The sequence below is a fragment of the Cebidichthys violaceus genome, unplaced genomic scaffold (assembly GCF_023349555.1).
Source record: "Cebidichthys violaceus isolate CVI_PGR_0920_01 unplaced genomic scaffold, fCebVio1.0.p SCAF_6, whole genome shotgun sequence".
NCBI lineage: Eukaryota > Metazoa > Chordata > Actinopteri > Perciformes > Stichaeidae > Cebidichthys > Cebidichthys violaceus.
The window spans coordinates 13,456,614-13,473,708 of NW_027176816.1; the positions used below are offsets into that span (position 1 = coordinate 13,456,614).

Here is a 17,095-nt window from a genome sequence, read left to right on the forward strand (position 1 = left end):
TGGAGGTACATTCTCAGCCTTTTAATCCTAAAAGAAGTTTCAGGTTGGGAACAATCCAAAAGTGGATTTTGTGAAAGTAAACATAGTTTTAAAGATTTTCTTCAAAAAAGTGTCTCAGGACAGCTATTTTACTGATGATGATGTTTTCATGAATATCTGCTGTTTTCAGCACTTTTAACTACTTAAAGATGTATTTTTACTTTTTATTGTATTAAAAGAAGTTTCAGGGTGTGAAGAGGCCACAAGTGGATTTTGTGAAAGTAAACACAGTTTCAAAGATTTTCTTCAAAAAGTGTCTCATGACAGCTGATTTAACAGTTTCATGATGTTTTCATTAGAATCTGATGCTTTCTTATTGGTTGGAGGTACATTCTCAGCATTTTAATCCTAAAAGAAGTTTCAGGTTGGGAACAATCCAAAAGTGGATTTTGTGAAAGTAAACATAGTTTTATAAGATTTTCTCCAAAAAAGTGTCTCATGACAGCTAATTTAACAGTTTCATGATTTTTTCATTAGAATCTGATGCTTTCTTATTGGTTGGAGGTATATTCTCAGCCTTTTAATCCTAAAAGAAGTGTCAGGTTGGGAAGAATCCAAAAGTGGATTTTGTGAAAGTAAACATAGTTTTAAAGATTTTCTTCAAAAAAGTGTCTCAGGACAGCTGATTTACTGATGATGATGTTTTCATGAATATCTGCTGTTTTCAGCACTTTTAACTGCTTAAAGATGTATTTTTACTTTTTATTGTATTAAAAGAAGTTTCAAGGTGGGAAGTGGCCACAAGTGGATTTTGTGAAAGTAAACACAGTTTTAAAGATTTTCTTCAAAAAAGTGTCTCATGACAGCTGATTTAACAGTTTCATGATGTTTTCATGAATATCTGTTGTTTTCAGCACTTTTTACTGCTTAAAGATGCATTTTGACTTTTTATCCTCTTAAAACGAAGTTTCAGGGTGTGAAGAGGCCAAAAGTGGATTTTGTGAAAGTAAACACAGTTTCAAAGATTTTTTTCGAAAAGTGTCTCAGGGCAGCTGATTTCACAGTTTCATGATGTTTTCATTAGAATCTGATGCTTTCTTATTAGTTCAAGGTACATTCTCAGCCTTTTACAGTCTTAAAAAAAGTTTCAGGCTGGGAAGAGGCCACAAGTGGATTTTGTGAAAGTAAACACAGTCTCAAAGACTTTTTTTTCGAAAAGTGTCTCAGGACAGCTGATTTATTAGTTTTATGATGTTTTCATTACAATCTGATGCTTTCTTATTGATTGAAGGTACATTCTCAGCCTTTTACTTCTAAAAGAAGTTTCAGATTGGGAAGATTCCACAAGTGGATTTTGTGAAAGTAAACACAGTTTCAAAGACTTTTTTCTCGATAAAGTGTCTCAGCACAGCTGATTTAACACTTTCATGATGTTTTCATGAATATCTGCTGTTTTCAGCACTTTTTACTGCTTAAAGATTCATTTTTACTTTTTATTGTATTAAAAGAAGTTTCAGTCTGGGAAGAGGCCACAAGTGGATTTTGTGAAAGTAAACACAGTTTCAAAGACTTCTTTTCGAAAAAGTGTCTCAGGACAGCTGATTTAACACTTTCATGATGTTTTCATGAATATCTGCTGTTTTCAGCACTTTTTTTTTTGCTTAAAGATTCATTTTGACTTTTTATCCTCTTAAGTCAAGGCTAACAGCAGATGGGAAGCATCATCCAAACTTGCACAACTTCCCTTTCCCCTATGCTGTATCTTTGAGTCCCGCACGTAGTTTAACAGATATTTAATCGCAACTTGTCCTGAAAAGGATCAATTCAAAGCCTCGGTACCGGCCTCATTACCCTAACCGGGTACCTATCGACTGTACTTAAGATCACGCCAAAGATCTTACATTCATCCCTCCATCCCGGCATCCTTTCCTTTTCCCTTACTTCTACCTTTCATGTCCCACCCACTTCGGCTAACTCCTCCCACCTCTACCAGCTACCCCAGCTGCACAGACCGCTCCAGCAGGTCAAGAAGCCAGTCAACGAAGGCAGACACCACCAGCACCCCCTAAGTCCTTACCACCGAACCACTTCGGACGGATGCGTATTACTCTGCCATGCGTCCACCAAGAGCAGTCCGAAAAGTTTTGATTGCTTACCCGAAGTACTCTGCCGGATCTTGACAAACGTATCACCGCTAAATTATTTGACGCAACTAATTGATAGATAGATAGATAGATAGATAGATAGATAGATAGATAGATAGATAGATAGATAGATAGATAGATAGATAGATAGATAGATAGATAGATAGATAGATAGATACTTTGGACCGATTAAACAAAATCAGATACTTTCCCACAGCACACCTGACTACCTCTCAGAAAAAACTAAATAAATCATCGTCCTAGACGACTTCATCACCGTCATTCTACCATCGTCAAACCCAGCACACGGTCTAAACACTCGGCTTCCTCCACCAGATAAAAATATATATAAATAAATATAATTAATAGAATAAACAATACTGCCTGCCACACATCCTGGTAGTCGCCGTCTTTGTTACAAACCTCCACGACCACGTCACACTCGATGAAGCATGCAAATTCGATGTAAACCACGACACCAGTTCCTCTCCTCTTGGAACGACATCTCCTTCTTCTACGACGAACACATCACCAAGCCGGAAGACATCCAGCTTTTCACAGATGCAGCACCCTCCATCAGCTTCGGCAGCCTCCATAGTGGCAAGTGGTGCCGAGCCGCATGGCCGCCTCAATTGTCATCTCTCACTCCTTCTGACCTACGAAACGTATCCCGTAGTCATTGCAGCCATTCTTTCAGGGCATGAACAGTCAAAAGACCATTGCCACCTTTTCAGACAATAGCGCCGTCATAGACATTAATAAAGGACGGTCACATTGTCTAAACTCAGTTAGAGACTAAGACCGGAAGACCTAATCTCCGCTTCTGAAGATAGCATCCTCAACAATGTCGCCCCTCAAACCACTCCATTGTACCTCAACGAAGCTTTTCACGTCACCTTCAGCGTTCCACTATCCGTCACTTGACATCCTTACCCTCACGAACTTCAGTCATTCAACCATTCCCTCCTTAAGATAAAGTCACCCACCATATGGGTCTACATAAGCGGAATTAACTTTTTCGCAACTCCGTGCCCAGCCTCTGCTACGCTACTCGAAGGTCTCCGTAAGCCGAACCACGCCCTATGCCTATCCCGCTTCGAGCCAAAGAATTCCCGACCATATCATTAAGATTCTCGGTTGTTGGTCTTCCCCCGCATACCTCTCCTACATCCACTCCAATCCAAATGACATTAGAAATGCCCACCGGCACCTGATTTCGTGATCTTTTTGGGGATATCTTTGGGGACTTTGCACCACCAGAGCTCATAAAGAGACGGCCCCACTCTACAGTCTCCATCTCTCCGTTCCCGCCAGGCATAGGACACCAACGGTCCACCATAGCTTCCCCCAATCTTCTTTCTACTACGCTCTCTACCCTCCTCCCTTCTTCTTCCCTACACCCTTTCATCCCTACATCCCCTACCCTACATCCTTTTCATCCCTCTACCCCACATCCCTTCATCCCTCTACCTCGACCCCTTCACCCCTCTCACAATAAACCTCTCAGACCCTATTTTTGTTGTATGGTGTGGTCCTTGTTAGTGAAACTATGTTTACTTTCAGAAAATCCACTTTTGGCCTCTTCCCAGCCTGAAACCTCTATCTACCTCACCTTTAAGAGCATACAAAGTGAAAATGCATCTTTAGGCAGTAAAGTGCTGAAAACAGCAGATATTTATGAAAATGACATGCAACTGTTGTCTATTGTCATGTTCATATATATTCTTTGATATATATTTATATTTGTATTGTACATAGTTTTAAATGTTTCTGCTTAGTTTCTCTGTTCTACTTTGTCTTTAATGCCCTTATTTTTATATTTTTCTTGTTTATTTGTATATTCTATTCATGTACCTTGAGAGCAATGTGTAAACCGGAGTCAAATTCAGGCTGATTCTGATTCTGAAACCCCATTCAAGTGAATGGAGCAATTTAGCTCAGTGTTGTCGTGATTTTCGGGAAAACGGCTGGGCAAATCGCTGAGAAAAGTCACAGCCCACCATTCCCAATTGTGCAGCACGTTTTGATGTATTTTTTGCAAAAAGGCTGTAAAACAGGCTTGTGCATTACTGACTATAATCCAGACTATAATCCTGCGGCTTTATTCAGTGTGGCTGTGTGGCACAAAGGTGTGATGCAGCCTGACTGCTGGGTCACTGTGATACATGGTTTCAAGACCTTGGTTTTTATTTTGCCTGTAGTCCTGGTCACATGCATACCTCTGGTTACATCTGTATCCTCACAACAAATGCTTTCTTCACTTGGGCCTGTTTGTCATTTTTCACAGTTGTACCTGTAAAGTAAAATAAAGAGTATGTTTATGATTAAGAGTTTATCGTTATTATAAATACTGAGCTAATGTGACAGGCAGCCCCGCAAACACTGACCAATCAGAGCAGATTGAGCATTTTTGGGATGGGGGCTTAAAGAGACAGGCACTGAACCAGACCTTTTCAGATATAAGGTAAATAGGCATATACAGTACGGGAAGAATAAAATGTTTTTTTGCATTACAGCATACAAACATGCACTTGTAGAAAATCAAAATACATTTATGAACCTGAAAGATTATATATGTGACCTTTAACAAGGGTTCAACATCTGTAAGCCACCACCAAATGGAATAATCATGAGTACACATTCAAAGCCAACCCTAAACAAAATCAACTATACTGTTTTGTCTGTTGAAGCCAATAGGTTTCTGGGATCTAATATCACCCAATCTGCAATCTTGTAAAAGACTAAAATGACTTCTACGAATTAGGGCCCGAGCCACCGACAACGTCAGGACAGCGAAGGCCCTATTGAGATTCTAATGTTTATTATTAGGGCCCGAGCCACCGACAACGTCGGGCCAGCGAACTCCCTATTGAAATTCTATGGGGTATTATTATTAGGGCACGAGCACCGACGTAGTCGGAGCGGAGGACCTATTGTTATTCTAATGTTTTTTATTATTAGGGCCCGAGCACCGACGTAGTCGGAGCGGAGGACCTATTGTTATTCTAATGTTTTTTATTATTATTATTATTATTATTATTATTATTATTATTATTATTATTATTATTATCGTACCAGTTTCATCGCAAAAAGGAGGTGCTTGGGATACTGGGAATCTTTTGAAATTTGGCACAAAATTCAATCGTGGTGAAAATTCCAGTATTATTGGGGTGTCCAGCTGCGGCATGACATTTTGGCTCGATAGCGCCCCCTACAGAGTAGCCCCAACTTTGGGTTTCACCTAGCTGTATGAAATTTGGTAGGTATGTGGAACGTGATGGGACGTACAAAAAAGTCAAAGGAGGTATATCCTAAACCAAACAGGAAGTCGGCCATTTTGAATTTCATGATGTTTTTGGACCGTTTCAAGGCACCGTACTTTAACGAACTCCTCCTAGAGATTAAACCCGATTGCCTTCAGATTTGGTCAGTATGCTCTTGAGACCTTGGCAGTGAAACGATACTCAAAGATCAAAAAGTTATCGAACTATGTGTCCGTGGCGTGGCGGCAAAAAAACACCATTCGCCATGAAACAGGAAGTTGTTGTAACTCGGCTGTACATTGCCTAATCTGCTCCAAATTTCTCATATGTCATAACATCCTGACCCTGAACACATGTATATGACAATTTTGAATCATAGTAATAGCGCCACCTAGTGGCAACAGGAAGTCATAGGTTGTGTACTTTGACACCCTACTGCTCACAGATTAATCGGATCCCTCTCAAATTTTGTCACAAAAGCCTTAAGACCTTGATAATGCTTCATTGTGAAAATTGAAGGAAGTTGTCGAAGCGTGGCGATGTGGCGGCTCTGCGAATTTCGATCCTTCGCCATGAACGAATAAACTGATGTAACTCAACTCCGCATCATCAGATCTTTACCAGATTTCACATGTTTGATTAAACTCCAGGCCTGAAGACAAATGCAAGCCAATTTTGAATCATAGTCATAGCGCCACCTACTGGCAACAGTAAGTTAAAGTCTTTATACTTTGGCTTGTTTCTCTTAGTTGGAAAATCAGATCAACATCAAATTTGTTCCACACAAATGTAAGAAGTTCATAATGCCAGTTCTCTAAGCTTTTGATGTTTCGTCGAACGCCGTTGCCGTGGTAACGCAGTCTTCGCCGTGAAAAACGATGGTCATTTGGAGAGGTTAAAAAAGCTCGAAACACAAGCAAACTTGACACACAGATCACAAGGTCAAAATGTAGTTCTATAATATGATTTTATTCAATCAGAGTGTTAAATCGGCTCAATAGCGCCCCCTACAAAATTTCGACGAAGCAGCCCTCGCAGTACATTTCACATAGATTAACAAAATTTGGTAGGCACATGTATCACATGTGGACTTAAATAAAAGTCTCTTGGGGCCATGCCCTAAACCCAACCGGAAGTCAGCCATTTTGAATTTAGTCTGAATTTCTAGTGTGGTTTTTGCAATTTCCAGGCACTCTACTTTAACGAACTCCTCCCAGGGAATTAATCAGATCAACTTAGAATTTGGTCAGAACAATCTAAAGACCTTTGTGATTAAAAGTGACTCAAAGCTTGTTGTTTCGTGAAATGCCGTTGCCATGGCGACGCATTCCTCGCCATGAAAAACAAAGGTGTTTTTGAGGGGCTAAAAATACTCAAAACAAAATCAAACTTGTCACACACATTTAAAATCCTGAATGTAGTTATCTGATGTGATTTTAATGCTTCAGAGTGGCAACTCGGCTCGATAGCGCCCCCTACAATATTTCGACGATGCAGCCCTCGCAGTACGTTTCACCTAGATGTATGAAATTAAGTAAGCAGGTGTATCACATGTAGACTTAACAAAAAGTCTTAGGGGTTCATGCTCTAAACCCAACCGGAAGTCAGCCATTTTGAATTTTGTATGAATTTCTCCTGTTTTTTTCCATTTCAATGTGCTGTACTACGAACTCCTCCTAGGGAATTAATCCGATCAACTTAGAATTTGGTCAGAACAATCTAAAGACTGTAGCGATTAAAAGTTACTAAAAGCTTGAGGTTTCATCAAACAACATGGACTTGGTGTAGCAGCCATTTTACATGGTTCGCCATCATCCACCAAGCTGTTTTAACTCAACTGTGCTTTGACAAAACTGTCCCAAACTTGACATGCTTGATTACCATCATGATTTTAGGACTTTTGCATGCCAATATTAACTCATAGTCATAGCACCACCTACTGGCAACCACAGAAGTAAGCAGGATTCTTTAATTACAGCAGCCAGAACACTGAATTTATTTAAAGGGTTCGTGTGCACACCATGAGAAAAAGACTTCTCTGATCTAAATATGTGCAAACTAAGATGCATGGAGAGCAAAAGTTAGACAACAGTGGTTCTCAAACCATGTCAGTGGGCATTAGTATAAATGATCTGTCCAGAGCTTCTACATGAAAATCACGTTAAATGTTACAATGAATGCTTCACACTACAATCTAAAGTTATAGAAGAGCTTAAAATGAAAACAGTGTTAAATTAAAGTGTTAAAGTAAAAGCAAATGACAATACTGTTCTGTTAACTTTCATGTAAGAAAGTCAGCAGGACACTGCAGGGAGTTGAACCCCATCCCAGTAAACTGACGGTCTGTTATTTTATAAACACTGAAACACATTCACACATATTCATTTTCTTAATGATCTTAACAGGCTTACATTTATGATTGTATCGGAGGTACACTCAAAACATTTGAGGCTTAAGACCTGGCAACATGATCTTGCTACGCTGCTGGTTGAGGCAGGAAATATAGTTTAACTTGTGCACGCAGTTTATGATTGTCACAGAAATGCAACCAGAGTCCTGCCAGTACCCTTGACGTGCGTGAAGTTGCGAGGGCCCGATCAATGCTGCTTGCAGCTTTAATTATTATTATTATTATTATGGCCCGAGCAACCGACAACGTCGAGCCAGTGAAGGCCCTATTGAAATTGTACTGATTATTAGGGCCCGAGCCACCGACAACGTCGGGTCAGCGAAGGCCCTATTGAGATTCTAATGTTTATTATTAGGGCCCGAACCACCGACAACGTCGGGCCAGCGAAGGCCCTATTGAAATTGTACTGATTATTAGGGCCCGAGCCACCGACAACGTCGGGCCAGCGAAGGCCCTATTGAGATTCTAAGGGGTATTATTATGGCCCGAGCCACCGACAACGTTGGGCCAGCAAAGGCCCTATTGAAATTCTATGGGGTATTATTATTATTTATTAGGGCCCGAGCCACCGACAACGTCAGGCCAGCGAAGGCCCTATTGAAATTCTATGGGGTATTATTAGGGCCCGAGCCACCGAAAACGTCGGGCCAGCGAAGGCCCTATTGAAATTCTATGAGGTTTTATTAGGGCCCGAGCCACCGACCACGTCGGGCCAGCGAAGGCCCTATTGAAATTGTATGGGGTATTATTATTATTAGGCCCCAAGCCACCGACAACGTCGGGCCAGCGAAGGCCCTATTGAAATTCTAAGGGGTATTATTATTTTTATTCAGATTTTTATTTTTGTACTTTGGGCGCATATTTGGGATACTTGCCATGCATGAAAACTCACCAAATTTTGCAGACTTGTCAGGCCTGGTGAAAGTAGAGGTATGATATAGGTTTCATATATGTGTGAAAAGACATGGCTCTCTAGCGCCCCCTACAATTCGGACCGGCGACGCCCCTCGGCCAGTATGTCCGATTTACTTGAAATTCGACACACATGTCCAGATCCACTAGCTCTAAAAAAAAGCCTCTCAGACCCTTAAGGTCCGCCTACCTAAATTTTCCGCCATCTTGAATTTTGTGAAAAACACATTTTTGAGAACTCCTCCTACACACTTGGTCCAATTGCTACCAACTTTTCTGTGGATCATTATTGGATCAAGATCACGTGATGTTATCAAAAGCTTGTTGATATCTTAAAGCGTTAAGAAGATACGGACCAATGAACTTCTTGGGGCGTGGCTTGTTTTTCAATACACATAACTTCTCAACCGTGTATCCCAAAATCACCAAATTTGCAGTATTTGTGCATATTTTCATTCGATTCAACCCATAGGGGGCGCTACAGTAATTCACTCAATTTCAGTTTGTTGGTGATTTTTCGCATTTTCAGCCTTTGTATTTGAACAAACTCCTCCTAGAGAATTCATGCGATCGACTTCAAATTTGGTTGGGATGCTCTTAAGACCTTTGTGATGAAAAGTTATCAAAAGCTAGAGTTTTCATCAAAGAACCTTGACGTGGCGGGGCGGCCATTTTGCCTCATTTTCCGGGAAAAAAGAAGTTGTTATAACTCCAAGGTACATTATCCAATCTGCACAAAACTTCTTACGCATGATGCTAGTGCAACCCTAAGCACATTTAAAGTAAAAAAAATTCAATAACTCATAGTGCCACCTACTGGCAAAAGAAAATGTCATATTTTCTACTTTTATTTACTCCTCCTAGCCAGTTCACCAGATCAGTCTGAAATTTTGTAAAGATAGTCTTAACACGTTGATGATGCACCATCATGAATATTGGGAGTTTTCGTTGAACGCTGTTGCCGCGGCAACGCATCATTCGCCATGAAAAAGTAGGCTGATGGATCAGTGGCTTGCGATGCTCAAAAACTCATGGAACTTTATACATGTGTTATAGGCAATGGGAGGACATATTTTATATGGGTGTTTGACTTGGCCGTTTTAAATTGACTCCATAGCGCCCCCTACAATATTTCAAAAGAGCAGCCCCAGCGCTACGTTTGAGGTACCTGTATGAAACTTGGTAGGATTATGTATCTCAGAGAGCCTTACAAATAAGTCTATTGGGACCATGCTCTAAACCGTATCAGAAGTCGGCCATTTAGATTTTTGTGTAATTTTTCAATGGATTTAGGCTAATTTCTAGTCGCTATACTTTAACAAACTCCTCCTAGGCACTTTGTCGGATCCACTTCAAATTTGGTCGGTACAGTCTCAAGACCTTTGTGATTAAAAGTTATCAAAAGCTTTACATTTGACGGAATGGCTTAGCCGTAGCGGGCGGCTACTTTACGTGACTCCCCATGAAAAAAGCTGATGTAACTCAGCCGGACTTGTTCCAAACGCTCCTAAACTTCCCATGCTTGATAACACTCATGGCCTGAGGATGTCTACAAGCTAATTTTCACTAATACTCACAGCGCCACCTGCTGGCCAAAGTAATTCTGCGTTTTTTGACAACTGGCATCCGATTTACATGACATTTACACAATGTGCTTTCCAGTTCATATAAAGCAACATAATGCATGTTTGTGGGTCTTCTGTAGCGCCACACAGCAGATAAAGGAAGTGGTGGATTATTTGCATAGCATCATTTCTAGCATCATGCGGTCAAAGCAGAAAAAAAGCATCGGTTTCATAGTCGCATTGTCCAACGGTCGCAGACGTTCTCGGCCGTGTAAGTTGGAGTCCCGCCGGCACCCCCGACGTGCGGGAGGAGGCGAGGGCCCGTTCATTGCTGCTCGCAGCTTTAATTTTACTAGAAATTTAAGATCCACATATTATGATAGACAATGCAATTTTGAAAATCTTTTTAATGAAAATAGTCCTTATATATGACATTTTAATTCATCATCACTATAATAATAGAAAGGACAAGACAGGCATCTGCTGAGGATTGGTGTGTTGTTTTTATTGTTAAATGCAGACAAAAGGTGGAGGCATATCTTCAGGAATCAATCACCCTTGCTGCTGTAGTGAGGCCTCCATCTGAATCCTTTATTCGACACCTTTCATGAACTCAAGGAACTCTGTCAGAGAGAATGCACAAAGTTAATATATACATATATATATATTTTTTTTTAATAACTTGGTTAGGGAACAAGAACCACGCCCCGAACATATCTAATTTCCTCCACACAAAGTATTTAAACACAACTGACCCATTGACTTCCTCTTTGACTCAGCTTCAACATCCTTCCCCCAACCCCTTTTTCTTCTATATTCCTTCCTCTCTCTATCTCTCTCTCTCTCACTTGATTACAGGAACCACGAGGGACTCTGCATAATCAGAGCTTCTGAAGAGACAGTCCCCACACAAGAGTCTCCACTCCCCTAGTTCCCACCAGCCACCGGATGTCAGCTGTCCATCATTGCTCTCCTCCATCCATCATTCCAAGACCAGCTCCTTGTTCCTTTACCCAACACCCTTGCATTCCTTACCCTTCATACCACAACCCTCATCCTTTCATCCCCAACCCTACATCCCTTCCTCCCACAACTCTTATCCCTTCCTCCCTCAATCACCTTTCAATCCCAATGTCCATCCCTCTCACTTCAATGTAATAAACCATTTGAAACCCATATTGTTATTAGCATGGTCTTAGTTAGTGAACAGGGGTTTAAAACATTCTCCGTCCAGTCGAGTGACCAGATGAGAATCGGTCAAATTCAGGACAGGGGAGTTTGAGGTGGGTGTGGTCACATGGCAATTGTGGGCGTGACCTCAAATATATTACTTTCAGTGTCAAAGAACAGTAGTAATGGTCCTGCAGACCATACACAACGCTTTGTTTGGATCTCGTAGGGCAGAAATGATCCACAGCTATTTCCCTCTCCACTGCTGTCGGTACTGATAGGGGTCAGCTGTGGCTCAGAGTTAGAGTGGATTGTCTTCCAATTGGAAGATCGGCGCTACGATCTTCCAATTGGAAGACACTGAACCCCAAATTGCTCATGATTGCTGTGCTATCGGTGTTTGAATGAGTGTGATTAATTTAGTCCTGATGTGCAGGAGGCATCTTTATTGGTAGCCCCTGCCAAACCATGATGAACCATGATTTGATGGTGTGAATGGTAACTGGTGAATTGTAAATGGACATTACATTACATTACAGTCATTTAGCAGACGCTTTTATCCAAAGCGACTTACAATTCAGTATCTATACACCGTAGGCACAGCTATGGGAGCAATTTTGGGGTTAAGTGTCTTGCTCAAGGACACATTTACATGAGACTAGCGGAGCTGGAACCGGGGATCGAACCGACGACTCTCTGATTGAAACTTAGCCACGGTCACCCGCATGGACTTGTAGTATAGCGCTTTTCTAGTCTTCCTTGGGTGACTGGCATGTAGTGTTAAAGTGCTTTGAGTGGCTGGAAGACTAGAAAGGGACGATAGAAATGCAAGTCCATTTACCATTACCATTTACTTCCAGAAACATTTTGCTTTTTGTTTGGATCTTCACCAGGTCCCAGGACACTGGGCCCAATTTCAGCAATGGATGGTTTGATTTTGTACGGTCAATGCTTAAAATCAACATCGTAACAGCTATGTATAACCATTGTACACAGCTCAAAAACCACAGTCATAATTCATCCAGACTACAGACATAACAGTATCCATCTGTGTAAATACAGAAATAATATGTAACATTCAGTTTTTAAGGTTTTATTAGGCTGTAACTAATCAAAACTCAGGATTAGCCTAATTTTCATTACAAACAGAACAAGATTCAGGACTCAGGACAACTGCTCCTTATTTGGGAAGTTTTCAAATTGTTCTTGCATTCTGTTCCTCAATACAGTGTAAGAGTACCTGTACTTTCATATGAAGTAAAAAGTCCTGTAAGCAAGGTTATTTAACCATGTCTGCCATTAGTAGATATATAGGTATGCCGCCTTTGTTTTCCTGTCTACACTCTATTCTCAGTGTTGACATTGAGAACAGAGTTTCTAAAAATCTTCACTTTGGCTAGTTTTTTAAAAGTTCAGTTTTCAGTGACCTAAATAGCCATTTGGGTGTGTAAAGCCCAAAATGCATATAACAAATATGTTTACAAAATCATCCCTCTACTTGTGGACAAGGCCTTAATTTTCACATATAAAGTCCCTTTTGACTCTCTCAATGACAAAGGAATGCTCATAAATGTTGTGGAAGTTGATGGCAAACAATGTATTATTTTGTTCAAGTTTGAAGGATATGTTTCCTGCCAAATTTAATTGCAAATCTTTGCATTTGAACATTGTAGTGTAATTGTAATCATATACAGTTGGTGTCTGCTGTGTTACTATTGTGCTTGCTCTCGTACCATCATAATCAATTTTTCCATCATTGTTTTTGTCGCCATCCTTCATCAGCTCCTCAATGTCATCTTCTGTGATGGCCTCTCCAGTGGACTCCAACATGGTCTTCAGCTCTTCTAAGTCTATGTAACCATCTCCATTCCTTAACACAAAAGAAAGAAATCAGTTTTTATACTCATCTAGAATATCTTTTGAACCTCTTTAACAGCAAACTGTTCTGACTGTACTTTGCTGAACCACGTCATGCCTTCTAACACGGTGTATTCTAGTGAAGTTTTGGCTATCAAAGTCACCAAACAAGCTTTGTTTGAGTAATTAATAAAATATTAATATTGTCACAATTTTGTGTTGGAATTATGTTGACTTCTTTTTTATTAAGGTGGCTCAGCGGTAGAGCAGGGTCATCCTTTAATCAGAGGATTGGCAGTTCGATCCCCGGCTCTGCTAGTCTATGTCGATGTGTCCTTGGGCAAGACACTTAACCCCAGATTGCTCCTGCAAGCTGGGGTCTAATGATTAGTTAGAGTCCTGATGGGAAGTTGGCACCTTAAATGGTAGCCCCTGCCATCAGTGTGTGAATGGGTGAATGATGTCATGTAGTGTTAAAGCACTTTGAGTGGTCGGAAGACTAGAAAAGCACGATACAAGTACAGTCCATTTTCCAATAACTCAGGAATGTCTTTTTTGATTTTGGAATAGCTCTGTGCAGTGTGTGAAAAGAAATACAAATATAACCTACTTGTCAAACATGCGGAACAGTTCCGCCAACTCCTCCTCTGATTTTCCTTTGCTCTCCTCCTTCATGCAGCGGACCATCATAACCAAGAATTCATCAAAATCGACTGTGCCACTGCCTGTGAACACACACCATGATATTATAAAGACTCCATATCTCTATATCATATTGTTATTAGATCTCCCAAAGTCCAGTATTCCTTAAATTTGCACTCAAGTTGTTTTAATGTTGTTAAAATAATTGTATTACACTCTATGGCAACACATGCTCCTGGTGGGATGTGATCGGCTGACATACCATCCTCATCCACTTCATCAATCATCTCCTGTAGCTCTTCAGGGGTGGGATTCTGACCCAGCATCCTCATTACCTTCCCCAACTCTTTGGTGCTGATGCAGCCATCTTCTGCATCCTGGATAAAGATGTCAAATGCAGCCTTGAACTCTAGAAGGGAGAGGGATTTTAGTTACTCATAACTACAATCAGAGAAGTCCATGTGCTCAATGCAAAACCAAGAAGGATTACTGACATAAAACCATAACAGAAAATAAACAGGCAAGGTTCTTGGTTCATGGTCCTAATTACTGGGAAAATAATGGATTTTATTAAAAGAATAGCTCCACTACAACCCAAGAAAATAATAATTATTAATTTATTTATTGAAACTTTATTCTGAATGTATGTTGTATTGTTTGCTTGCCTTTAGACATATAATATATTTATATTTTAATGTTCAGACTCAAATTAATTAAATAGAGGTATATCATTTAACGGAATGTCTGGAAGTTATTAAGAATCTGTTTTGAAATTACACACCTTATTTAAAGAAATAAATAAGATGATACAATGAATACATTAAGCAAAGAATGGCAGTTTTCCACTAAACAAATATGGGACTTTAAACCTATACTGTTTAATTGGTTCCACAAAAAAAATTCGATAAAGGAAAAAAGGGAGGAAGCAAATACAGTTAATATCCCACTGTTTGTATTTCATCCACACCTGAGCAATGATTAAGATTAGTCAAATATACCAGTAATGGATTAAAAATGGCAGCTCATTTTGTGACGCAACCTTTGCCAATAACGAAACAACATCAGATTATAGTAATGTTCATTGCTCCTCACTGCTGCATGATTCTGATGTTTGAATGGATACATGCATCTTCAAAATGGTAAATGGCAGAAGTGCTTTACAATGTGATATATTTACACATTCACACACAACACCAATGTTGGCGAAAAAAAGTTCCTTGGCCAAGGTTCTTAGTTAAGTTTGATATTTTTCATTGTTTCAACAAATTGTGAAAGTCAATAAAAATTTGACCTTTCTCTTACATAGTATTGTTAGCAATAGTAGTCATACTTGTAGTTAATGAGTATTAGCAGTTTAGTTATACAATAGTAAATATAGAAAATGGTAGTATTAAGAATAAGTAATAGCAGTAGTAATTTCCTCACCATTTTTCTGTTCCTCTGTCAAGTTCTCAACCTTAAGGGAAACAAAATCAGCGTGTACATTTCATATAATTTTACCACTTTACAGTTGGAGTAGAACTTCAGGTCCCCAACTGTACTGACATTCTGTAGAACAGTGCAGTATGACTGCAATGTCAGACTGCTTTCCTCACGTTCTATTCTTGTTGCGTGGCAGAGTACAAAAGAGGGATTTTGGACACCGGTGCCGGTGTCTGGCTGGGTCATTTGTTTTATGAGCCATCAGCTGTCCCTTCTCTTCTTCCCCCTGAACTGTCCAGTGGTTCTTTATTCTATTGTCAGGCACAGACATATGAACTAACCACAGCAGCCGGTTGCTCTGTGTTCTATCTGAGCTTATCACACCTGTTGTTTCAATGTCATACAAGTTGAAGGAACACACAGTGTCTTGTTTTTGTGTGGTGTCATGAGTGATTCCATTCAGTTCAATTGGTTCAATATTTGGATATTTTCACGTTTTAGTTATGTTTTGAAATTAGCTATTTCTCCGGCATGCTGTTCTTAAAGTTGTCTCCATACTGATGGAATAATGTATTGTTTGTTAAAGCATTCATATTTCCATCAAAAAATATACCAAGGACAGGACGTCAGCATCCACAACAATAGTCAAGCCCTGACTACAAGTAATAATTTAAATAAATTCCCTTTTCAAAAATCAATTAAATTACCCCTTCCTTCATATTTCCTAGGTTTTTACATAGCCTTTATCTGTCCAATACAAGGACTATATACAGACACTGTAAAATATATCTAGTGCCTAAACTCAAAGCTTCAAAATATTTTATATTGCAATATACATCACTGGGTATAGTTAGTTATTCCTTCTTCTCTGATATTAAGGTTATTTTGTTAAGGTGAAGAAAATAACTTATTATTTCTGACAATACAAGCTAATCCAATAATACACCAGCACAAACTAGGAGAGCATCGAGTTGACAGTCTGACAGTCTCAACAATAGTTTTATGTTGTATCTTCATGAAGGTAGCAGTTTTTACTTTGCTATTGCTTTTAATTTTATGTAGTTTGTGGGTGCTTTTGTTTATGAATGTTAAACTTGATTTAGGAATTACAGGAGCAGCTGTTACTGTTAGCAGCTGTCACAGTGGCTTCAAAATCTTCTCAGAAATAGTGTGCCAGAAAAGACAACACATGAAATGTATTTGCAATAGCGTGTTTTTATCATTTCTTTGTTGAAGCATAACACACAAGGACAGGATCTGTTCCAGGATTATCTCATACATGATTTGGAGTTATTCACCTCAAATTTAATCAAAATCAGAAAGAGAAATATAACAGCGCCTTAACAACGGTACTCACCGCTGCTTTATATACGTCATCCATGGCTGCTTGTCTGTCCCTGCCTCTGACAAACCACTGCACTCACTGCTGCACACAGACAAAGCACAAATACTCCTAGCAATAGCTGCCTCAGTCTTTATTGTTGGAGGAGTGTGGCACCAAAAAAGCTCCTGACCCATCAAGGGTGATGGAGGGAGGAGTAACAGAGAGAGAGATACAGAGAGAAAGAGAGAGAGATATCTAGAAATAGGAAACAACAGAAGCTACCCAACAATAGTAAAACATTGACAGCAGCATTTAAGAGGAAATGCTCTGTTAGATTCCACGTGTCATTTTTACATTCTACCACCAGGCAAAATTAAAACGCTGATGTCTCTCTGTAGAGCCAGTGT

General features: G+C 39.8%; 1 protein-coding gene across 1 annotated transcript; it reads right to left on the reverse strand.

Annotated features, from left to right (window-relative positions):
- Positions 1 to 10,754: 10,754 nt before the first annotated feature.
- Positions 10,755 to 16,850, reverse strand: LOC137889297 (troponin C, slow skeletal and cardiac muscles-like). Its single transcript, XM_068733085.1, has 6 exons — positions 16,722 to 16,850; positions 15,368 to 15,398; positions 14,205 to 14,351; positions 13,911 to 14,025; positions 13,177 to 13,313; positions 10,755 to 10,896 (listed from the first exon to the last, which is right to left on the reverse strand). Exons 1-6 carry the CDS (start codon positions 16,743 to 16,745, stop codon positions 10,865 to 10,867), a joined length of 486 nt encoding a protein of 161 aa, XP_068589186.1. The 5' UTR covers positions 16,746 to 16,850; the 3' UTR covers positions 10,755 to 10,864.
- Positions 16,851 to 17,095: the final 245 nt, after the last annotated feature.

Bases quoted from the DNA above. Each gene is read 5' to 3' on its own strand.
- LOC137889297 (XM_068733085.1), bottom strand. From the start codon at position 16,745: ATGGATGACGTATATAAAGCAGCG. The intron at 15,399-16,721 runs GTGAGTACCGTT...GTTTCCCTTAAG, and splicing joins ATGACGTATATAAAGCAGCG to GTTGAGAACTTGACAGAGGA. The intron at 10,897-13,176 runs GTACGAGAGCAA...TCTCTCTGACAG, and splicing joins TGGAAAAATTGATTATGATG to AGTTCCTTGAGTTCATGAAA.